This window comes from Myodes glareolus, chromosome 20 (genome assembly GCF_982192425.1).
Source record: "Myodes glareolus chromosome 20, mMyoGla1.1, whole genome shotgun sequence".
In the NCBI taxonomy this organism is placed as follows: Eukaryota; Metazoa; Chordata; class Mammalia; order Rodentia; family Cricetidae; genus Myodes; species Myodes glareolus.
The window spans coordinates 21,909,117-21,934,161 of record NC_142045.1 but is presented as its reverse complement, the minus strand read 5'-3'; the positions used below and the strand labels follow the sequence as shown (position 1 = coordinate 21,934,161).

General features: G+C 41.0%; 2 protein-coding genes across 4 annotated transcripts in view; one reads left to right on the top strand and one right to left on the bottom strand.

Annotated features, from left to right (window-relative positions):
• The window catches only part of Kcnab1 (potassium voltage-gated channel subfamily A regulatory beta subunit 1), a 376,878-nt gene extending 372,873 nt beyond the window's left edge, over positions 1-4,005 (top strand). For all 3 annotated transcript variants that reach the window (XM_085682467.2, XM_048424456.3, XM_048424457.3), the window contains exon 14: positions 2,292-4,005. In XM_085682467.2, coding sequence (XP_085538593.2) covers positions 2,292-2,381 — 90 coding nt within the window. In that variant the 3' untranslated portion in view covers positions 2,382-4,005. The remainder of the gene's footprint in view (positions 1-2,291) is intronic.
• Positions 4,006-4,891: 886 nt separating this feature from the next.
• Positions 4,892-20,000, bottom strand: Ssr3 (signal sequence receptor subunit 3). Its single transcript, XM_048424460.3, has 5 exons — positions 19,773-20,000; positions 18,681-18,807; positions 12,909-13,007; positions 8,221-8,352; positions 4,892-7,279 (listed from the first exon to the last, which is right to left on the bottom strand). Exons 1-5 carry the CDS (start codon positions 19,903-19,905, stop codon positions 7,213-7,215), a joined length of 558 nt encoding a protein of 185 aa, XP_048280417.1. The 5' UTR covers positions 19,906-20,000; the 3' UTR covers positions 4,892-7,212.
• Positions 20,001-25,045: the final 5,045 nt, after the last annotated feature.

Sequence of the window (25,045 nt, the reverse complement as noted above, 5' to 3'; positions counted from 1 at the left end):
GATGTAATGGAAGCCCTGGATGTGATGAAAAGTAGACTAAATGCTGTGGAAGCCCAACACTGACGATGGGACTGGCTGCAAAGGCACAGAAAATGTGCTGGCCGCCATAAGGAAAGGAAAATTCCAAGAGGACTGGAAAAGTAGCAGCTGCGCCGCACAACAGAATATGCCTACGGCACAGATGTGTACACATTCTTACACACACACACACACACACACACACACACACACCCTCCCCCCTGGAATTCTAATCTCCAGTCACCAGAAACCCGACCCCCACGTACATCCCAGTTAATAGTGGTCCACTACAAAACCCCCATCACCCTCAAAGAACTCAGTCCTGGAGGGCCTCCTTGATGACACCCAGTCCCAGCAACACTAGCCAAACTTCCCGGTAAACCACCTAGTCTTCCAGGCAGGGTAACAGTAAGGCTGAACAACTGGTGCAATCTCATTAAATCTGCACATTAGTTTAGAAGTTGTCCAACTGGTTTAATCTCATTAAATCCGCATAATAGCTTAAAATGTTATAAAGTACCCACAGGGTTTTTAAAGAGTGATTTCACATGAAATTCTGAAAGTATGGCTCCTCTAGAAAACACTCGACTTTTAATAGTACACACTATCTCCAGGTTTTATTCAAGTACTTTAATGTCTTCACTCTTCCTAGCTCTATGTATTTTGACATGTTGTTTTTGTCTCACATGGCCAGCCCACTGGATTTTTCTTCCACTAAATTCAGTTTATGATTTCCAGTCTCAATGTCAAGTCTCCAAGTAACACTAGCTGTTTTAGACTCCAGAGCTAGCTAGTGGGGGAAACAAAACTCCTCCTTAGCTTCAGCCATAACCAGAACCACAAGTTTCCCAGGCGGAGGAGCTACACTCTTGTGCCAAGCCCCTAGGCTGCTAAGGACAGCCCTGGAGTAGAGACAAGGTCACCTCAGCCAGTAGTACTGCAGCAAAGGGTGAGGCCCAAACCTCAGAACTGGTCATCCTAATTGCATCTTACTCAGCCTCTACACAGGGTCAGGCTATTCCAGAGAAATAGCTGGTCTTTGTCCCTTGTCCCGTGGTATAATGTGTACCCTTTGGTTTACTTCTCATAATAAATGCTGGCCCTGAATAAGCAGTGGCCTACATGCATGTCAGTTGTACAGGATGCCCACATGCACACAACACGTCCTGCTCCACAGTGACTCCCCAGACTCCCCGCTTCCCATTCTACTATCACTGGCCTTTTTACGTCCTGTACTGTGTTGTAATGCCCGATCCCTTTCACCTTCCTCCAACTCATCCTTCCAGTTTTCCCCAGGAATCTCTAATGGAACTAAGTCCTTAGAACAGTGGTTCTCAATCCCTTTGGAGGTTCAACAGCTTTTTCACAGGGGTCTCATATCAAATGTTTACAATTTCTAACAGCAGCAAAATTATAGTTATGAGATAGCAACAAAATTATGATGGTTGGGGTCACCACAACATGAGGAACTGTATTAAATGGTTGCAGCACTGGCTTGGAGCTCCCACCACAACCCACAGGATGAAGTCACGAGCGGCATTCAAGCTCCCCTACACATCCCAGCTTCTTCTCCCTCATCCTTACCATCCTCACTAGTCTATCCGTCTCTCACTCCAGTTCACTACTCAATTCCACGCCTTCCATCTATCTGGGAAGTCCATGAAGCTGCAAACATCCTTCAGCAGTTCTAAGTCAATAGCTGGAACTCTATTCTCAGTCCTAGATCAATGCTATCCACTGTCACAGCTTCTACATGTATGATGGTGATGGCCTGTCCAAATGTGTGTGCACATGAGTTTGTGTGTGTGTGTGTGTATACGTTAAGTATAGAATGTTCACAGGATTTGAAGGACATAGTAATACCCCCAAAGTACCTTCATTTTCTATACTAATTTCACATTAAAATGATACAAATATTAAGTAAAATGTGTTAGCTAGATACAGTGGAATAAAAATATATTAATTATACTATTTTAAGACAGCTGGATTACCTACTAAAAAATTAAATTAATGTAGATTACTTACACTGAATTTCCATTGTATAGAGAGCTATTCTGTATTGCTGAGACTTCACTTATATTTCCATTTCTTTAGTCAACAAACACAATCCCTGACTTGAAGCTCTGTAGCTCTGTCCGGTGCGAGGAATGAGGGTGGGGCTTCATTCCAGCTATGGCTTGCAAACATAGAGCAAGTATAAATGGCTATGTAATATTGAATACTCAAGACAAATGCTCAACACTAATGCCATCCTTGGGGTTTCTCCTCTTCAGGTCCTCCCTAAGATGACATCACATGTGGTAAATGAGATTGACAACATTCTGCGCAACAAGCCCTACAGCAAGAAGGACTATAGATCCTAAGGCAGTGCATGAGCCACAGAACCTGCATGGGTACAATCATGGTGGGTAGGCAGTGCAGAAAGACCTTACTAGACACTTTTCCATCACTTAGCAGCTTGCTGCTCAACCTCTGGTGTCTCAGGATTCTCTGAGGTTTCTGCTGTTGCTACCACTGTGCACCCTGAATTCTGAACACATGAAAAGTCACAGCCCAGAAAACCCATTCTATTTTCTTATCTTGAACTGGTCCCCGATCCTTGCATTGCTCTATGCACCTCATGCTTCTGCAATGGAAGGAAGATTAGAATAGGGGGATCTATTATCTTCAGACATTCGTAACTTAAAGAAGGCTGTACATATCTATTTTTTTTCAAAAGAGCAAAAATCACAGAACAGAACAGAATGTGAGCTACAGAGGAAACAGGATATCCTCACTCTTTAGTCTTGCCTGGGAGAACAAACAGAACTAACTTATGTATTTTTTCGTATTTCATATTCACATTAGTAAGTTTTAAGTCACCTGTCACTCTAAATTTTCTAGGTACTTGCTTTCACTATCATTGAAGTTGCTTGTTGTTGCTTGGCCCTGTACAGTTTATCTGGGGTACCTGTTAGGATTCTAACGTGTCTATTTACACATAGAGGTATAGAAGTATGAATACCCCATCTTTACTAGATACATAATAGCTAATTTATAAAAGGGTTACAACGCTATGGAAACAGCTTTGAATATTGTGTTCACTTTTTACATTTTATTAAAGCCTGCATATACTTTCAGTCGCTTGTAGGCACATCTGCAAATTTAAGTATCTGAGATTTAAAAATACACACATGCTCAGATTTTTTAATTAAACCTATAAATACCGAGAAAGGCAAGTGTCCAGTTTACCACTGGGGCATTACAATATACGGCTTGGTATTTTCTGAGGAGTTATTAACATGAAAAGCAAAGCATAAGCAATGTAAAAAAAAAATGCTGTCATTCCTCAGCACATTCTGGGTGAATTAACTTGCCCAGAGAAAAAGCAAAATATTCAAAAAGCTCCTGATTTTAATCACACACTACGTTGTATGCATGAGAGCTCTTTGCATGAAATAAGGGGCTCAGCTTTGTGCTCAGAATCTGAGATACACCCGGTCTACTCTACTCCACCTCACTGCATCCCACCTGAGAAAAGCTGTAAGGGTACACGGGATGGACACCTGCAAATAAGGAGAAATCACAGGATGTGTGTTTCTTTCTTTTCTGTAAAGGTGGGGTCATTTTCTAACTCCATTTGTCCATCTGTCGATGGACAAAATTCTACTTTACCTCTCAGCAAGTTCTCCATCACTTTAAAATCTACACAAGAAATACATGAACTTAAAATCATTTTCAGGTATTTATCACATGGCTAAGTTCTATATCTTAAACTAACAGGGAAAGATACCAACAAATACATGATTGTTATTACCTAGAGTCTAATAGGCAATTTGGAAGTCTGCCCATGAGTATGTGACTAATGATGGAGATGAACTTTCCAGCTATTCATTGTAAATTTAATCCACTGAACTACTTACTGTATGTATAAGTGAGTGGAGTGCTGTCTAAAGGAAATTCAATTCATTTGCTTAGAGTAATAAAGGAATCTGTGCAATCCCATAATAGATCTTTTGGGTCTTTCATTATAAGGCTTAAGATACATACATTTTCTTGTATATAAAATACAAATGTCACCATGAAATAAATAATAATCATCTAAATGAATTAAATCAGCAGCTATACTGCACTGAATGCTTAACTGAAGTCACAGGGACCAAAACAGGCTGAAGTGAGGAAGGGTGGTACACACTCTTACTCCCAGTTCTCGGGAGGCAGAGTCAGAAGGATCAAGAGTTCAACTTGAGCTACATTAGACCATCTCTCAACCATCCCCATTCCCACAAAAGACAGAAACAAACAAATCTGCACTGCAAGCCTTGAGTGCTGGCGCACACACCTGTAGTAAAGCACTTGACCGGCGGCAGGAGGACTGAGGCTTCTGGCCAGCGGGGACTGCACCTAGAAGACAACTGCCAACACTTCTGCACAAGCTTCTTCCTTTTCAATACGTGTGGTGTGCGGACACACATACAATAATCCGTGCACGCACACACAGAGACAAATAAAACTTTAAAAAAAAATGAATTAAAGACCCACCCAAACTCCTAAGAACTACCCTGTTTGAGACTCTAAAGATAGGACATAAACTTGCTGAAATTCTCCGTATGTGCACATGTGTACATACAAACAAATCCTCTCTTAGTGTCCCCAGACACAGCAATGCCTGGTAGGCAAAAAAGTCACGTGAACAGGAGAGTGCAGTGGGCACACATCAGCAGCACACTACGGCAGGGACCTGACATCTTTAACTTTAACTGTGTTGTGCCTGTCACTACCTCACAGGCAAGTGAGCAGTAACTTCAGTTCATTTACATAGAAAAGACGGTTAATATAAAACATGTAATAAAGACACTCAACATGGTTCACATAAAGAACTGCAGAAAAAACACATTTTTAAAAACAGTTTAATCATACTTGTTAAAAACAAGGCTTTTGTAAGAATGTTGAGTATAAATTCAACTTCCATTATTTCAATTAACTTCAAATCCTGTTTCAAAGTATTCTTCTCAAGTTCAAACAATATACCAAACAATACAAGTTGTAAATTTAGATACAAGACTTATTAAGCAATGAATAAATCAAGAAATGAAAATGCTTAACACTAATACTCTACCTATCACAGATACGGGAAAAAAAAAAGCAAGCACTTTGAGTGTCCTGTTTTACTGGTGTTACATAGGGGGTCCTTTAAAACAGAAACTCTGCCTTAGGATTTTACTGTCTATGTGTGTCTAACTCAGCACTTCATAATTCTATTTGCCACATTCGACTATGGAGAATAGACTAGGGAACAGGACCCACATTTCGAAGTGTGAAGGATGCAGACATTAAATCCTTTTAGGGAGCTGATGATCTATCTATCTGGCTATGACTTTGTACACAAAAATTTATCTGGGGGCACAGAGACAAAGGATATTTTGAAAGTTAAAAGCAAAGACAGCTGTAGGAAGCATTCAAGGCAGAAAAAAAACTGCACAATTATTCTCCCAGCAAAATTTGGTTACTAATTAAAGAGAACTAAAAATTTGAGGCTGGCACCGCTGTTTCACCATTCCTGAACTGCTAACAATGTTGTCAAATAATGGTGATTTTCTTCCCATCTACATAGGCACTGCCACCTAGTGGCAAGCTCGAAGCAGTACCTTAGAAGGAGCTTGATGTTGCACCCAATTATTTTATTAGATAAACACCCTGCACACAAACTGTCATCAGCCAAATACTGATTAAAATAGAAAAACGAAACACCCCACCTCATGTGTGTTACCTAAATACACTCTGCACTGAATCTCTTCTCATCTCCTATTCATTCTACACTACCTGGTGATGGCACTCAGATAACAATGCACCACAACCAAGAGCTGAACAAGTCCAGAAGCATGATAAATGATTTTCAATACAATGAGAAGGTGACTATATAAAGACACTCCTCCAGGCTTCCTAAGTTCTTAATGCAGACTACTGAAACTTCATCTACCAGCACAAAAATAGCTCAACTCTTGGTAAATACATCTTTAAAGTTACAAATAGTATCGTATGTTCCTCTTAAGTTTATAGGTAGAAACCAAAGATTAGGAATATTTTCCTTTGAGGTGCCATTTATAGGAAGTGCCCAGGTATGGTGAACTATAAATAGAAATATGAAGTCAATGACCCTAAGTGTAAAGTTATGCAAATCTGGAAACCACGGAACATGCAATCTGTACATGTTGTAGGGTGGGGGACACGATGTGAGGCTGATCTTCTGCTAGACCCCAAAACCTGTGATCAGAGTTTGCTCATAATTGACAGAAACCCTGGGCAAAAGGGGACAAATTTATTAAAGTCCTCATAGGAAAATGTTGACACTCCTTTTAAACCACTGTAAATTCCTTGGAGAGGTCACTGTATTCCAGGGCTAAGTTCACAAAAAAAGTCTTTTGGTCTCTCAAGTGTCAATAATCAGGAAAGAAGTGCTTTCTCACTTAGGACTCTGCCTGCGGTGCTGAGAGCCTGCTCACAGAAAACAGTGATCCCAGTGACTTCACACATCAAACCAAGAAGGCAGGGTCAAGCTGACCTCCCTGGCCGCCCAGGGCCACAGTCATACCGCCGAACAGTGTGTGCTTTAGTTTCACAGGCCAACACTCATAGCCGGGCACTATTTTTAGGTTACTACCTTGGCTGCCTTTCTTTATTTAAAAAAAAAAAAAAAAAAAAAACAACTCTAAGGTTCTCTCCATTGAAGTGGAGAGGCCATGTGTTTGAGTTCTAAATTACAAACTCAGAGACTTCTGTTTAATCCCTTGGGAAGAGGATTCACTCTGAGATTTACAGTCAAAAGTTGTAATATTGTGCTTGGAACACAGAGAACCAGCTATTAACTTCTTCCTCCAATTATAAATAATAACAGCTCAGCCCAGGTTACCATGACCTCTGACAGTTGTAGGAAACAAGTTATTTTCTTCTCTTGTGATTACAGCACATTGCAAGACTTCTTGCCTTTTAATAAATGTCCTGGTACTCTGAGTTTCCCTTTCAATTCATTTAATTTCAACAATCTGTCAAAAAGAACCAATAAACAAACACTAAATTACATTTCTATTGCATTTTTATCCCTCAAACTCTAGACTATAAAAACACCTTGTGTGTCTCCCAACCTGGCCACCCTGATACTTTTCCATACACCACAGACCACCCATAGATACAAAGGCAGGGGCCAAGCTACAGGGTCTACTTGGAGCCAGTGGAGAGGAGGGCGATGAGTCCAGATGAAGCACTTATGGACAAAATGTAGTTCCTGCAGAAATAAGGTTAAGGAAAAAGAGAGACCTCCAAATTAGTTTTCAACAATAAAAGAGCTTTTCCTTATTGACACAAGTATGTGCATGTAGTTTCACTGTCTGTAAACACAACTTACGATATGGAAGGCTATAAAGCATGAAAAATACTCACAAGCAATGTTTCAATACTGAAAAAGACACTTGAGTCAAATTAGAAGTAACAATCACAAAGAACACATCCTGGTTCCACTTAAGCCCTCATGAGAAGAGCTGGCCAAAGAACATCAGACACCAAACAGTAAAGGAGACAAATCCTCATGTCAGAGTCCTGCCACAGTTGGTCTATAAGGGAAGGAGGTTCAGAAAGTTCATGTTATTTGCAGCCTCTTTGAGCAAGCCACTTTGGGGCCATTCTGGCAAGGCCCACCGGTATTCCCAAAAGACACGAGTTGGAAGGTGTCTGATGTTTTATTACACCATAACCTCTGATTGTTAAAAGTCTGGCTACAATTTCCTGGATAACACCTTTAATAAAAGACAAATGACGCTTGACCAAAGCTCAATTTCAAAGCATCCTGAAAATTGAATATATAAAATGTGCCTGCCATTTGTAACTCCCCTGGCCATGCACCATGCACCTAACCCACAAGGCTAGCAGATGCGCACAATGGAACTACTGAAGACAGTCTACTTCCTGACTCTGATTCCTTTCAGGTAAGTACACAAAGTCACACACATAATATACGACTGTTCTGTCATACTGGCTACTTACATAAAACTAACTTACAGACTTAAAAAACACTAAGTCAAGCCAGAAACTTTTAGTTCTAAGTCCACAGACACCTGCCTAAAGTTATACTACTTAACTGACAAGTTTTTGTTTCCACTAACATACCAGAAAGCTTAAAAATAAAGCAAACTACTACTTATAGGGTTCTGAGAACTTTTAAAAGGATACACTGTGGGGTTGAAGTTCTTCAGTATAAAGAAGGAAGCAACAATGACCAGAACCAGGAACAGAGTGTTGTTATAGAAGATGGAAAATGTTGTGGCTTCATAATCGGCAACTTCATTCTTCTTCCACAAGATTCTATAGATGCAAAAACAGGTCAAACAAGTTTATAAATATGACCAAAAACTTTAAATACAAAGTGGTTCTCATTTATTACAAGGCAAGTTTTCCTTGCTTTCAAGGGTGAGAATGCATTTGCAGTATTAAATTTAGAGCAAATTATTTCCTTTCTTCCACTGAATTCTGTTTTCCCTGTTGATGTTAAATAACAGTTACTGGGCGTGTTACTATTTTCCTAAACCGTCAACACTACAGCAGAAGGGGATGATATTCATTGCAACTGGCAAGATTTTATAAGTATCTAAAATAGATGTCTTTGTTTAAAAGTCCCAGAAAGGGAGTGCCCACCCTAGAGCCTGTGGACCAGCCACACATTTCTCAGGACTGCCATGGATGTGGCCTAACACAAATATTAGATGATGTCATATCACAGGCCAAAGGGTGACTTTAGCTTCTCTGGCTGCATCCTAGCTTAAGGATCTCTAATCTAAGGGCTTCAGCCTTTCGTTTTGCACCTTAAAGGGGTAACGACAAGAACAAAGCTAGCCACGATCTCACCAGGTCTATCTTCGGCTTTCTTTACTAAATGTGAAAGAGGAATCAACATGATTTTTAGGATAGTATTTCTAACTTCTATAAAATTCTTATAGAATCTGTTTCAATTGCTCCCATATTTATCTACCTTTTATCCCTCTAAATCAGCCAAGAGGATATTTCAGAATGCTTTTGATTAAGGCAGATTTTATTTCACTTGGCTAATTAACTTTGCAAAGTCACTTTTTAAAGAGCAGACTGTGATCCACTGATGGGGTATGAAATGAAGTAAGTTGTTCAATGCCTAAAGAAATTAACCGAGTGAGCTGAGACTTGCTTTCTTCTTTAATGCACAGAAACAACAACAACAAATCCTGAGCATCCACCACACACAGTATGGTAATTACTGTTTCTGAAACATTTGTATGTATGTACAAATTATTATACCTGGTAAAGTGAAATGCAGCGTCACTGTGGCGTCATCATCAAAAAGATTAAAACCTGCAACTGTAGATGCTTTGTCCTCCCCGGAAGCCATCCATCCGACTCCGATTGGATGACACAGAGCCCTCCCACTCACCCCCACAGGGACTACTAACCAATACTTCTACACATCACGTGCTCTTGTCCAAACTGAACAAGCTTGGCTGTAGGAATCAAACTGAGAGTATATCACCCATCTTCACCATGCGAAATCTGTAGTCTCTAATAACACTTAGGCTTTATTTCCTTGATTGTTATAAACACCGCAACTTAATAAACTACTCTACTTTGGGAAACAGGACGAATATTACATTAAAGTGTAGCCAACAGCTAAAACCATTCTGAGTCCAAAGAAGAGTAAATGTCAACCTAAACTGGAGGAAATGGATTTTACCACTCTTACACTGTTCAAGGAAATCAAGAACAGTGAGGCACACAGGCCCAATGCACCTGAATGCTAAAATATACTCAGAATCAACACAGCTATTTTAAACTCTGGCATAAGACCCAGTGAGCTATGGCATGCTTTTACTCTGCTGATTAAATCGTCCCCAGTGACATCTGAGCAGGTCTCCCTAACTCTCTCCCTACCATGACCTGAAACAGAATCACCTCCAAAACAACCGAGATGAAAGCCTGACCACGGTGCTACCCTAGCTCCCATGTTACACAAAGTATACAAGTTAGGACCATCCAAATGTCTTCTGGTCCAGCCACATACAGGTTATTTTGAAATAATTTTAAAAACTCTAATGTATCATTACCAATGGGCCTACCAAGGTTTCACTGGTAGAAAAAAATTAGCTTGGAGCCAGGCAGTGGTGGCGCACGCCTTTAATCCCAGCAGAGGCAGAGGCAGGGGGATCTCTGGGAGTTTGGTCTACAAGAGCTAGTTCCAGGACAGGCTCCAAAGCTACAGAGAACCCGGATCTGAAGAGAGAGAGAGAGAGAGAGAGAGAGAGAGAGAGAGAGAGAGAGAGAGAGAGAAGGAAGGGGGAGGGAGGGAGGGGGGAAGGAGGGAGGGAAAGACAGACAGAGAAGGAAGGAAGGAAGGACGGACGGACGGACGGACGACAGACAAGACAAGACAAGACACAAGACACAAGACACAAGACACGACACGACAAGACACAAGACGAGACACGAGACACGACACGACACGACACGACAAGACAAGACTAGACTAGACTAGACTAGACTAGGAATACCTCCCAAGAAATCATTCTTCAGGAACAGTTTACTAAGAAAGGAGAAAAGGAGGACCAAACAGCAACTGTTACAATCAGCTAATACAGATGCTTATTTCCATCCTGGGGTGAGCGGCACAACAGGTACGCGCCTAGACAGCTATAAATGGAGGCTGGAGAGACATGGACGCTGTACCAGTTGACACCAGACCTCTTGGAAGTAGCTCATCCTCCAAGAGCCGCTCACCATCTTAATGAATCTCTGATCTGTTACCCAGAGCAGCTGAGTCTACACTTCCGGGAGAGAAATACTAACGGCACTACTGTCGACTGTGACAAGAGGAACAATCTGCACTTTACACACCACCTGACACAACTCTGAACAGCTAACAAGCTTCACTTCCAGTCCCCATTCTGACTCACTGCTAATGACTACCTGAATGTGGCACATTCTTAGACAGCCCAGGGTCAAAACCAGAACACAGAGCACAGCAGGCAAGTCCGCAGTGAACAATGAGACCTGTTTGCCATTTCCAATATGACCACCTCCAGAACCTTGATAGCTGTGTCAATTACTGTGAAATCTGGTTAACATGTACCCAAGTTTAACAAATATTGTCCTACATAATTTAGAAAAAGGGGGCTTTAGGGTTACAGATTCTCCAACTTTTATTTCTACTCAAAATTATGCAACCAAAGAGCTATGCAGCCAAACCTTATGACTGCGCCCTACAAAGGCCTTCACTGCCATGACTTTAATATCATATCCTAAGTTAATCATTTTGTTCATGTTTGGTGCCTTTCCAAACCACTGCAGAAGCAATGTTCATTAAGTTACTTGGTGTTCTTTAAATTAGGGTCTACTTGATAAAGACCTTCCACGGGTGTTGCCAGGAAGACTTCTTTTTCACAGGGCTCGCATACCATGTGGCTTCCCAGAGTGAAAACACTGTGACCTACTGCACTTCCTGAATGCTTGGGAACTCAAAAGGAAGCACAATGCTCTAATGCTGAAGCTAATTCCAAGGTCACTTTTCTTCCTTTTAAAGGTTTTCACTCTTATAAAATTATATTACTCTACAAGGCCCACATAAAGTCTTTCTGGAGGAAAGTCTTGTCCCACAAAGCACCTTGCTAAAGTTTTAGGTCCATGAAAACAATTATTCTGGTAACAATATCTGGTGACTCTTATGTATCAATTTACTTGGCAGTTTGGGGCTTACGCATTTCATACTGATGAATTACGATGTTTCCTAAGAGAAGCTGGCCGAAACGGAAAAAAAATGGGGGTTAACAAACATACCAACACAAACTCGGGCAACAGAGGTCAATTCCAGTACATTTTTCCCTAGTCACCCTAGGGAATCACAGCTACTAGTAGCTGTGGGGTCACAACTACTGAAAGCGTTAATAACACAAGGGCACACAAGGAGTTCTGCTGCTTCCTAAATTCCAGCAGAACAGTTAATGGTACTCAGCAGCCAAGTACTAAGCTTTCTGGCCTTTCCTTTCCTTGGGTGTGAAACGGAGTCTGTTACTTGTACACGTTTTCAGAGCTGACACTGGCATTAGATACCCAGCTGGTGTGTCCCTCCCTGGAGGAGACTACTTCTCCCCTCAGCACACTAACTGCCTACAGTTCTTTGTGTAGGGCTGGGGTCTCAGGAGCGTTCCCTTCCACATCACTGTCTATCGATGCCTTCTTCCTCATTCCATGTTGATCAGAGTTCATGGCATAACTTCTCTGACATTTCTAGCAGACCACAGTCTAACAAATTTTCTGTTCCTCTAATTCTTAAAAATCTTTCTCTCCCTTCTTCAGTAATGATACCTGAGCCAGAAATGCAGGACTCATGTTGCAGATGTACACCTAACTCTTCGAACAAATCAGCTGTATATGGAGAGCACAAAGAAAAGGTTCTAGTGGTAACAAAAACTCAAAACATGTCAGCCAGTACTATCACCATTACTACTAATACAATTCCAACATCTATCATCTTTAATGAGAACTCAAAAACTTCTTTTTTCCAAAGCTTTATAACAGTTTAAATAAGGAGTTGAGGGGGTAGAGTGACAGGTTAACAGGTGCTTGAGAGCAGTCATGATGAGCACACTTCAGAACCCAGTAGCCATCATCCGGTGCACCCTGCAACTCCAGCCCTGAGAAGACAGGAGCTTCACCAGGGCCTGCTGGCCACCAACCCTTGTGGGTTACTCCTGGTTCAGCAAGAGAAAGAACATGGTGGAGAGTGATGGGGGAAATACCTGACACCATTTTGGGCCTCTAGGGCACACACATAGGTATACAAATGTACACACACACATACATGCGCACACATGCGCGCGCGCACACACACACACACACCTAACCTTTCATCTTTCTCCTTCCGAGACATCTTTCTGTTATCAGCTTCAGAAAGTTTCCGAGTCACTTCTTTGGAAACAGCGTCCTCCCTCTTCTGTGCTACTCTGAAAGAAAACACAGGAAGAAAAAGGTTTCTACATGCTTTAGAGAGGAAAGTCAGTTCTGCAAAACACTTTGTACTCATATTTTAGATTGGCGACTGAATGATACTTTACATTTCAAGAAAATCAACTTGACAGAAAGTTCCAAATTTATTACGCTGTACAAGCCTAAAAGAAGCTAAAGTACCTAAAAGAAACCCTCGAGACAGTTTCTTAGTTATGGGATTTGACTGCTGCTTGAAAAAGAACATTTTCCAAAGCGGGGGTATTTAATATGGATATAAAAGTCAAATGCTATTAGCAGAACTCACTGGGAATCACTGTGATTACTCATGTGACTGAATTCCAAGGAGACTACAGAACAGATGTCTTGATTTAAAACATGAAAGAAAATATAGTATCTTAAAGCTATGCTATAGCTCCATTCCAAAGGACAATTTCATTTAAAAAATAAAATAATAGAGCAAGGCTACAGGCTGACAGTAACTCTTTTAGTTAAATTAGCCATTGGCTTGAGTTAACAGAGGCAGACAGAAAGTTTGATCAAGAACTCAGATCAGAATCTCCAGATCTTATTTGGGGGGGAAGGGGTGAGAAAAGCATATTCATCAGCAGGACATGAGAGCAAATGCCTATAATCTCAGTGCTTGTGAAGTGGAAGTGTAAGGTTCAAGAGTTCAAGGCCAGCCTCAGCTACATGCTATCTTGTCTCAAAAATGTATACAGATCAAAACAACAAAAATCTACACGTGAATTTTATCAGGTGGTGTTATTAAGAAAGTGGTATATTTAAATAAAATACAATCACCCATAAACTAAGACACTTCTATTCAATGTAGTGTATTTTTCACAGAAAGAGAGCTTCAGTTGTCCCTATAGAAGAGAAAGTAGCAACGACAACATACAAACTTCCACAGGGTCCCTACCAGTCCCACGGTGCTCCCACTATGAAGGTGTTCAACACGACAGCCCAGCAGGATGGGAACAGACAGAAGTCTGGTCAAGTTCTCAGACTCACATTACCACACTGCTTAGTTCTGGTCAGTACACCAAGGAAAACTGGAGAGATATGGATGGACTCCAGTAGAACACCTGAGATCACTCATTCAACCACAAGAGCTCAGGAATCTAGAGTCTAGTCAGGCAGTAATGGGGCACGCCTTTAATCCCAGTACTCTGGAGGCAGAGGCAGACAGATCTCTCGAGGCCAGTCTGGTCTACAAAGTGAATTACAGGACAGACAGAGCTACACAGTGAAACCCTGTCTAGAAAAACAAAACAAAACAAGCAAAAAAAGAATCTAGAGCCTCAATGCACGGTGACAACAGACTGCAGCTGATTTTTCCATGTCTCCATTTCACTCAAGAACAAAGTCAGAACTGACATACATAAAAGGTAAAAGTCAACGGACAAATATCTTTAAAGGGTCATGTAACATGAGGGCCTGCTTGTTAGGGTTTCTGTCCTGCCCAGTTCCCACAGCCGGTAAGGTCCCAAATAAAGTCATAGAGGTTTACATAAGTTATAAGCTGATTGGCCCATTAGCTTCTTATTAACTCCTATAATTTATATTAACCCATTATTCTTATCTATGCTAGCCACATGGCTCAGTACTTTTCTCAGCGGTGCAGGTCACATCCTGCTTCTTTGGTGTCTAGACAGGACTGCAGAAAGAGCTTTCTTCTTCCCAGAATACTCCTGTTCTCATTGCCCTGCCTCTATTTCCTGTCTGGTTGTCCCACCTATACTTCCTGCCTGGCTACTGGCCAATCAGCATTTATTTAAAACATGATTGACAGAATACAGACAATTCTCCTGGACCAGGGTTACGGTTACTTTTTAACTTTATAACCCTCAAATTGGTAACCAAAGGAAGGTAAAGCTAAGGAAAATAAATGTGTTGTGGGGTCAGATATTTAGGACCCTCCAGGGTACATTTTTATTCCAAAGACCCAAGCTCACATGACTTTATTACATAAACATCACCCTTCCTGTTGTCTCTTTCATTCCTGAGAAGCTGGATTCTTGAGGGAGACTCTTCTCTCAGCCTCTCTAGCAAACAAAGAATCATTTACTGAACTTAACTTCATGCCTTTTCCTCTATTGCCTCCAAAGAGAGATGGGAATGGACGAATGGTCTGTAGCTGAACATCAAAACACACATACACACTCTAAAGTGCCGGAAGAGACCTAAGTCTTCAAAAGAATTACTTACACATAAATCCCTTACGGACTATATGCACGACAAATCTATCTGAAAAACCCTAAACCAGATAGATAACCAACTTCTCTTCTAGGTCTAGCATGCTATTATTTACTACCAGATTTACCCAAAAGAGAGGTCCTGTCCAGTACCAGATGTCTTAAGTCTGCTGGAAAACATATCTCAGGCAGTTTCCAACAAAACAAATCACTTCAGGGCCCAGCACACTATCAACTGAGATAGCTCATGGGATTTTTTTTTTTTTTTACTCTATTTGTTTCCAACAGTACATCAGAACCTTTCACGGGAGGAAAAAAAAAAGCACACATTTAATTTCCTAAAACAAAATGTCTAAAATGTCTTTACAAACTCTATTTACATCATGACACCTTTCTCAAAAACAAAAGTTTTCATGCCAACCTTGAACAAACATATATTACATGCTGGGTGCTACGTTTAACAGCATGTCACACATGTGATCCTATTTCACCTCTCTCCTGCTTCTGAGTGACTGTAAGAATCCTTACCCTACAGTTCTAGAGTAAAAATATACAGGAAAACTATATAAATGAAGACAACACATTTAAGGACAGCAGAGCAAACACTGGAATCTAGACTTGTTTACTCTGTCATCATAACCTACAAGCACTCATGTTCTCACTGAATCTATAACCTTACACACCACGTGTAAATCTATAGCTGTTTTACTTTAGGACTACTGAGGAGATGAGAGGCCAGACGACACCTTTTGGGACTTGTTTCTCTCTTTCTATTAAGGTCCTAAAAACCAAATTTGGGTCACTGGGCTTGCATGGGCATATATATATGAACTTATGCATGCATAAGTTCTTTTACCCACTGAGCCAACTCACCAGCCCTAAATCTATAGTTTCTATGTCAGCTACAACACGCACTACCTCAGACTATGAGTAAAGAAAATTCTACTTAGGAGTCTACTAAGTCAGCAAGTCAGTGAAATTTATTAACCTAAAATGTACCATTAACCATTCTAAGAGATATAAAGCAAAAGACATAGCAGTCTCAAGAAGCCTAGAGTAGGACTCAGGTAAAAAAGAACAATTTGATCCCAAAGAAGTACACAAACAGTGAGGGGCATTCAAAATCAACACCAAAGGGACTGAGTTACAAAGGGATTATAAAGGACCATGCAAGATTCTATTTCTGAATGATTCTCTATCATAGACAACCATGTCTCATAAGAACACAGTTCAAGAGAGTAGAGGACAAAACGAGCTAAATCTTGAAATGGCAGCTGGCAAAGAGGCTGCTAGACAGAAAGACGGCAGAGATGAGCTGATTAGTCTGCTGGCCTAGCAGAACTGCAGCCATGAAGCCAAGCCTTTGCATGCCCAGGACAGCAGCTGCTCAGCCCACTGCTGCCCACCTCGTAACTAAAACCCTGCTACCTGAAACAATAACACACCACCAATTTCTGGTCAACTGCAACCATACCATAAAGACAACAAAACAAAGATCAAAGTCAGGTAGGACTCTCTGGAAAGATTGTCTGAGTCTTGAAACAGACACGTAAGAACAGGAAGCATGGAGGTCCTGAACGGAAATGGGCACAAGACACACTCAAAGAATGACCAGAAGGCTACGTCTAACTCTGAAGGGATTAGGCTTCAGAGAAAGGAGGCAGATGACTTTGATTCTAAGAACCTGAAAGGATTTTTGGTGTTACTGTATTAGAAAAGAAGACCTTGATGAGTTAAGATAGTTAACAAAAAAGAAAAAAGAAAAACACAAATAAAGAGAAATATGCTATTTCCCAGTCTTTTGGCTAAGATCTTTTAAATGTTATTACTATTATTATTATTTTGCCCATACATATGTCTATGCACCAGAGACATGTCTGGTGACCACAGAGGCCAGAAGGCATCGAATTCCCTACAACTAGAGTTATAAAAAGTTGTGAGTCACCATGTGGGTGCTGGGAATTTAAACTGAGTCCCTGAAAGAGCAGACACTATGCTTAACCACTGAGCCGTCTCTCCAGTCCCTCATCTATATGTGTAATTTTAACCCATAAAATATGGATGATGTAAGGAAGAAAAAGTATCATCAAATGGCAGAGTGGACCCTATAATTTTGCTTCAAGAAACCAGATGAAGACTGCCATATCAATCCAAACAAAAAATTTCTAATTAAGTGTGGATACTACAGGAAATGAAAGAAAAAAAAAGCTTAAATACACAGCATGTTTAAACTCAAAAATCTCTACTCCTTTCTTAAAAATTACTATAGAAGCTGGAGAGATGGCTCAGCAATTAAGAGCACACACTGCTCTAGCAGAGAACCTGAGTTCAATTCCCAGCACCCATTTCAGGGGGCTCAGAACTATGTGTAATTCAAGCTCCAAAGGATCTAACACTCTCTTCTGTCCCCCTCAGGCAAGTAAACCACAAAGATTACTTCAAAGAAAAGCCAAATCCAAAAGGTTCTACTGTAATAAACCAGAGAATATCCTGCTACCCCAAAAGTGTATAAGAAAGTAACTCTAGAGAACATCTTTTCAAATTAAATAATATTCATACTCTGCTTCCCAAGAGGATCATGACACTCTAAAATAATAAATCACAGCTAGTGTGGCTGCTCATGCCTATAATCCCAACACATTTACCAGATCAGTCTGGGCTACATAATTCCTAGCTCAAATAAACAAATAAATATTACAATCATTCCTAAATCTACAGTCTCCTATTTTACTTTAGGAAAGCAGGCTATACACGTGTTTGTAACATACACACCTACTGAGGTGAAACTTGGGTTTTCATCTCTAAAAGCTATTCAAATAATCTTTTAATATATGTGATCTTAAAATTCAAGAAATATTGTTATCTTCTACAGTGAATACACTTACGAGATTAAAAAATGTAACTAGCATTGAAAATGTTAGAGAGTCTTTTTGTTTTTTTTTTTTAAGTTGCTTCCAATGGGGCTGGAGAGATGGCTCAGTTGTTAAGAGCACTGGCTGCTCTTTAAGAGGACGGTCCATGTTCAATTCCCAGCACCCACATGGCAGTTCACAATGTCTGTAACTCCAATTCCAGGGATCTGAAACCTTCACACCAATGCACATAGATAAATTAAAAAAAAAAAAAGTTGCTTCCAAAATTAGTAAACGGACATCCCACCAGAACAGTTTCTAGAAAGAACTCCACTGAGTTTCTCCTAACATGAATTTGCTGAGTAGATTTCTTTTTCTGATGAAACCAGTGATTACAAACTGGTGCTTGAAGACTCGAATCCCACCCTCTGACACCTATTTCCACTGAAGTGTTTGGTGGCTCAAGGGGTTACCAATTCTCCAGGTATCGATTTCCATTCTTTCCAAAATAGAAACAGTCACGCAGAACTAATAACTCTAACTATAGAGCATCTGCACAAAGGCTCTCTACCATAAAACATGCGGCGTACCATAGGGACGCTTGACAAACAAACATACTTACTTGTGCTTGAGAACAAATTTCACATTCTTGTACGCAAAGGCTACTAGGTAAGTGCTTACTAATGTCATCACACTGTAGAGAACCGCAGACTGGATAAGATCCATATGCCATATCCGCCAATACAACCCTGAGTTGAGACAAAAGGAAGGGAGGGACACAAAAGGGAACAGGCATTACTACCCCTTACACAAGCCTGCCAGATTAATTACAGCTAAACCAGGGAAACGAGTTAGTAAATCCCACCAAAACTGGGCAACTTCACTAGAAGTTCAGGCTTTCTCATTCATAAATTTGGGTTGTGGGGGAAAGACTTGTCTAGAGAGTTCATCAAAAAACTTGAAACAAAACTGGAAATAATTATAAAAAAAAAGAGTCACAAGTAAGAATTCAAATTTTATTCATGGGGTATTATTATTATTATTATTCTATTAGATATAAAATGTTGTCCCAAAACATTGGTCTTCTTGCTGACGTGGCTGCTCTCTGAAGTCAAAACAATGCTTTGTCAAGCCAGCGAAGCAGGGGGCTCCAAGCCTCATTCACTGCACGCTGAGTTTTTGCAAGGCCTAAATAAGAAAATACATTTGGATGTGACTGGCCTGCGACGGTGTGGAAGTGTGGGCCAGGAGACTGAAACTCCTAAGATCTGAGCCTGGAAACCGCCTCGGCCTGCCTGGTCTGCAGTTTCCCATTCAAACGGGAAGTCTAGAGGTGCTCTCTCAGGGTTATTAAAATCCTACACAAGGCTGATCGCTAACCTCTGACCTCTGGCCCTGGCCTAACTTCGGCCATTCTGCGAATCAAAAAGATGCTCGGGGGTTGCGGGGTGAGGAGAGGCTGGTCACCGGCCACGCTGCTAATTCAGGGATATCGGTGGATCTCTCATATGGAGCACTAAACAACGGTTGTGAGGTCCGACAGGCGGCCACACGCGTGTACCGGTAGGAGAAACCGGGCCAGATCCCGCGCCCGAAACAAACGCACGCCACGATTGACTTCCCGGGGACGCCGTCCCCGACCCCCGCCTCCCCGCGGCCTCCGGCCTCCCCACCGCGCCCGCCACGTCCCCGCCGCCGCCCGCCCGCAGCTCACAGATGGGGATGGCGGACACGATGAAGGCGTTGCCGAAGAAGAGCGCCGACGACTTGGCCGACAGGTTGCGACTGAAGTCCTGAAGGAGCAGGTCCTCCTCGGACTGCTGCTTGGAGCCGCCTTTAGGAGCCATGGCAGAGCTAAGGACCGGAGACGGGGAGCAGGATACCGAGAAGGGCACAGAGAGCCGCGTGTCCCTCCGAGACGCGTATCCGCCCGCGACCCGTCAGCGCAACACGGAGGCGGGACTCCGCAGGAGACGCTGCTTCAGGATTGGCTAGCCTGCCGCCGCTACGCAAGCCTCGAGGCACGATTGGACGTGAGAACATGACTTCCGCATTCATTAACCACTTGACGCTAGAGCGCCGCAAAGAATGAAGGGATTTGTAGTTCAGTGTATCTATTTGGCGCTCAAAGCAGTTCAAACTAGTCTCTAGAATTTGCCTGCCTCATTCTCCGAAGAGCTTGGATAACTAACTTGAGCAACCACACAAGCATTACTGTTTTAACTAACGAACTTTATTGGTACTTTATTTCACATGTGTACTTGTTAATTCTTGTTTTTAAATTTAATATATTGTCTGGTCGAATGATTGGTTGATTGATTGAGCGATTGATTAGAGGACCGTACCATAATGTAAATGTGGTGATCAGAAGACAGCTTGAGGGAGTCAGTTCTCTCCTTTCACTTTCTGGGTCCCAGAGACAGAATCAAATTGTCAGGTTTGCACCTTTACTCTCTGAGCCACCTCCACGGCCTGAAGGATACTTTAAAATTTTCTATTTCATTATTATTGTTATTGTTGTTGTTGTTGTTTTAATTAACAAAACCACTTAGCCCATGACAGCCTCTCTTATTTCAGTTTTTAGAAGCTCGAAAGCAAAAGATTCTTGAGGACACACAGGACATGCATTCAAAGAACGTGTGGCCATATGGTTAACATTGAACATTGCAGAAGGAAGTTATATTTAACACTTGTACAAATCCATCAGTTCGTTATTATGTAACCCAGGTTGGCCTCTAAGTCATGATGCAGAAGAAAATGATCTTGAACTTCTGATCTTTTTGCCTCCAAGAGCTTCCTCGTCCCAGTGCCTGGTTTTATAGCGGGTCTTGGGACTGGAACTCAGGACTTCTTGCAGGTTCAACAAGCACTCTAGCAGGTGAATTATATCCCTCATCGCACACCTAGAAGCCTTGGACATGCACACCACGGTGCCCATCGCAGATGGAGCACCTGGAGGTGAGAGACAGGCCCTGGTCTCCTGGGCTTGAGCCCAAAACTAGACCTAAGGAAGTCTCCATAATCATGAATTCTTCGTGATGAAGGAATGATCTTCAAATGATGATATTCAAGACCTGTCTCATAATTTTTCAAATTTCTACTATTTTGTTTCTTTTTATTTCACTGTAAGCCTTTTTAGAGCACCACGGCTTCTGACGATATTCTAAATAAAGCTGAAGACAACCTTTGGCAAGACTCCTCTGAAGCTCAGAATGACTGTATCCGCACAGGTGCCATTTTAACTGACCAGCTGATCACTTTTCCTTGAGAAAGACATGCACAACCACATCACGTCCCAGCAAACGCTTCTCTTCACTACATCGCTACAAACAGTCCAGTTCACTGGGTGAAATGTCCTCAGTTTTCAGCTTCCCTCCCAGCAGATTGCATATATCTTTTTCTTTTGCCTTTATCCAAACGGCGATTGATCTGCAGAGCCATGATCCTCACTGAGATTTTTTTCTTCATTCCTTTTTGAAATCTGTTCTCTACACGGGTTCTGGAATGAGTTTTCTGGAAATATAAGTCCATCTAGTATCAACAGTGAGTATTCCCCCACTTCACTGCAAAAGGAAAAAAAATAAAAACGGACCACCTAGCATATTTTAGAGCAAAAGGTAAGTGCTCATTTCAGAATCATTGGGTCTATGCCCAGTGCTGCCAACTCTTCCCTGCGTTGCATGTTAGTGACAGAAAGAGAAACGTCTCTGCATTCTTCATGCTTCACTCTGGGTGTTTCGTCAACCACACACATTGTATATCATCTGTGCACGGGTTACAAGGCGAGGCTTTGATGGCCATTTCCTTTTGTTCCTTTCTCCATCTCTGACCAACTCATAAACACAAATTCAGGGACCTAGATCTATAACTATGTTTTCTTCTGACTATAAGGCAAGGTATAAAAAAGGAAAAATAGAAAGCTGTAAGATCAAGAGACACATCATCCAAATAGGTTTTAAAAGAAGAAAATCAGAAACAATAATGATGAGGCTTAAAAAGAATCATGCCTGAGAAAGATAATAGTTACAATAGAAAAGTTTAAGAATGTTATATAAATAAAATTTTCTGAAAATGAAGCTGAAGAGGTGCTGCGAAATCTGTTAGGAGCATGTTCTGCTCTTATAGAGGACCTAAGGTCCTGCTCTTACAGAGACCGAAGGTTAGATCCCAGCACCCGTTTGCAAGGCTGATAACTGCCTATAATTACAGTTCTGAGAATTTGGTGTCTCTGGCATCCAAGAGTCACACACATGTGTGTATAACCACCTCCACATACACACTACTAAAAATAATAAAAATGTTTGAAAAAATGTTGAACTGATTTGCTAAAAAGCTAAACTGATTTAAAAGGACTTAGCTGATAAAAAAAAAAAAAACATGTTGTAAAACTGAAAAGAATAAAGGTCCAGAATGTAGCTCAGTGGTAAAGTTCTCTTTACCATGCAAAGAGCCTTGGGTTTGATGCCTAATGATGGAAGGAAACAAGTGCATCTGTATACAAGAAAATATAAAATAAAGGCTGTTTTAAGATCGTGGATCAGTAGGATTAATATAGAAAAACTGCCATCATACCCAAAGCAAAAAACAGACTTAATACAATCCCTATTAAAATTCCAACACAATTCTTCACAGGTCTTGAAAGGACAATCTTCAAATTCATATAAAAAAAAAAAGCCAGGGTAGCTAAAACAATGCTAAACAGTCAAAGAACTTCAGAAGACATCATTATCTCCAACCTCAAACTGAACTACAGAGCTAGAGTAATGAAAACAGCGTGAAATTAGCACAAAAATGGACACGCTGATTAATGGACTCAAACTGAAGACCCAGATATAAATCTACACAGCTATGAACACCTGGTTTAAAAAAACCCAAACCCAGCATCATCAACAAATGGTGCTAGGGTCAAACTGGTGGTTGCATTAGAAGAATCCAAGTAAGTCCATACTTATCACCTTGCACAAAACTCAACTCAAAATGGATCAAGAACCTCAGCATAAAACCAAATACACTGGACCTAAAAGAAGAGAGGGTAGGGAATAGCCTTGAACTCATTAGCATAGGAACAGACTTTCTGAACAGGGCACCATTAATGTAGGCACTAAGAACAAGAATTAATATAAGGGGCCTCAGAAAACTGAGGAGCTTCTACATGGCAAACGACACCATCATTCAGACAAAGTGACAGCCTACAGTGTGGGGAAGATTTTACCAGTTATCCATCTAATAGAGAGCTAATATCCAAATATATGAAGAACTCAAGAAACTAGATATCAAGAAAACAAACAACTCAATTAAAAATGAGGTACAGATCTAAACAGAGAATTCCCCAAAGAGGAAACTCAAATGGCTGAGAATCAAAGAAATTTTCAACATCCTTTGCTAACAGAGAAATGGAAATCAAAACTATTTTGAGATTCCATCTTACATCTGTCAGAATGACTAAGATCAATAACACAAGTGATGCTCATGCTGGCAAGGACAGAGACTAAGGCAGAACACTCATCCTTTGCTGGTGGGGCTAAAAACTTGTACAGTCACTATGAAAATTAGTGGGACACTTCAAATCAGGATGATGGGAATCAATATATGTCAAACTCCAGCTATACCATTCTTGGGCATAAACTCTACTACAGAGACCCTTGCTCAGTCATGTATATTGCTGCCATATTCATAATAGCCAGAAATGGGAAACAACCTAGATATTCTTCAACAGATAAGTGGATTTTTTAAAAAATGGTACATTTACACAATGGGGTATTAATTGGCAGTTGAATGAACTCATGAAATTCACAAGTTAATAGATGGAACTAGAAAAAAATACCAAGATCTAGAAAAACAAATATGGAATGTATTTGTTTATATGTGGATATTAGGTGTTAAGTCAATGATAAGCAAGCTATAATCTCTAGAACCACAGAGGTTAGATACAGAGTAAGAGACAAATGGAAACATATAAATCTCTCTGGAATAGAATAAATAGTTAAGGATGGTTGAGTGGCTTGGGCCCACTCCATGAGCTAGAACCCACACCTGGCACTACTTGGGTGACCAAGAACCTGAGACTATACAGCCCAGGGACCTATGGTAAAACCAAATACTACTATTCTACTAAACTAACATAGCAATAAAATGACTGTTGAAGACATTCTGCTATACTCATTGATAAGTGACTTGCTCAGCCATCATCAGAGAAGCTTCCTCCTGCAGCAGATGGAAACAAATACAGAGACTCACAGTCAGACATTATGCCAAAAATGCAAGACCTTTGAGTGGAGCATTCGGTCCTAAGAAGGATGTCTTCATCAAATTCCTTCCCTCGGAGTCCAAGGAACCCTGCAGAAGAAGAGGCAAGAAGAGTGTAGGTGCCAGGGGACACGGAGGACAACAAGGAAACACGGCCTTCTAAATCAACAGGGTCAACACACATATGTAATACAGAGGCCAAGAGAGCATGCGCAGGGGCCTGCCCAGGTCTGTACCAGATGGGGTCCTAGAGCTACAAGAAGTGGACACATACCCCCATCCCTAACCCAGAATCTACCTTCATTTTCTCCAAGTCTCACTGGGGAAACAAACTGCTCTTAAAGGCAGGCTGCATGCCCAGCAGTAGATGACCAACAGAAAATGCACTCAACAGCATCTTTGGAGGTTTCTTGTTTCATAATGTCATAACAGGGCTTTAAAAAAACTTTATATTACTTTATTTTTTATAAATATTTTTCCTCTCTTTTTTTACCCCACAGGTCCTTTGGTTATATATTATGACTTCCAGTTTAGTGTTTTATGGGACTCCTAAGCTTGTGAATGAGTGGGTCATCATGTCTCTACCTATTTCTTGTGCCTTTTCTTGGACCCTTTTCCTTCTGCTGGCTTGTTTTGTCTAAATCTGGTGAATGAGCTTTTCTTTTATCTTATTATTATTATCTCTTAGAAGCTTATTTATATTCTTATGAGAGACACAAAGGGAGTGAATCTGGATGGGAT

What these genes read in the sequence shown, in the direction of transcription:
- Ssr3 (XM_048424460.3), bottom strand. Translation starts at nt 19,905, where the DNA reads ATGGCTCCTAAAGGCGGCTCCAAGCAGCAGTCCGAGGAGGACCTGCTC. An exon ending in CGGAAGGAGAAAGATGAAAG is followed by an intron (nt 8,353 to 12,908) that starts GTTAGGTGTGTG and finishes TTGCATCTATAG; the next exon opens with AATCTTGTGGAAGAAGAATG. An exon ending in AAGAACTTCAACCCCACAGT is followed by an intron (nt 7,280 to 8,220) that starts GTATCCTTTTAA and finishes TTATTTCTGCAG; the next exon opens with GAACTACATTTTGTCCATAA.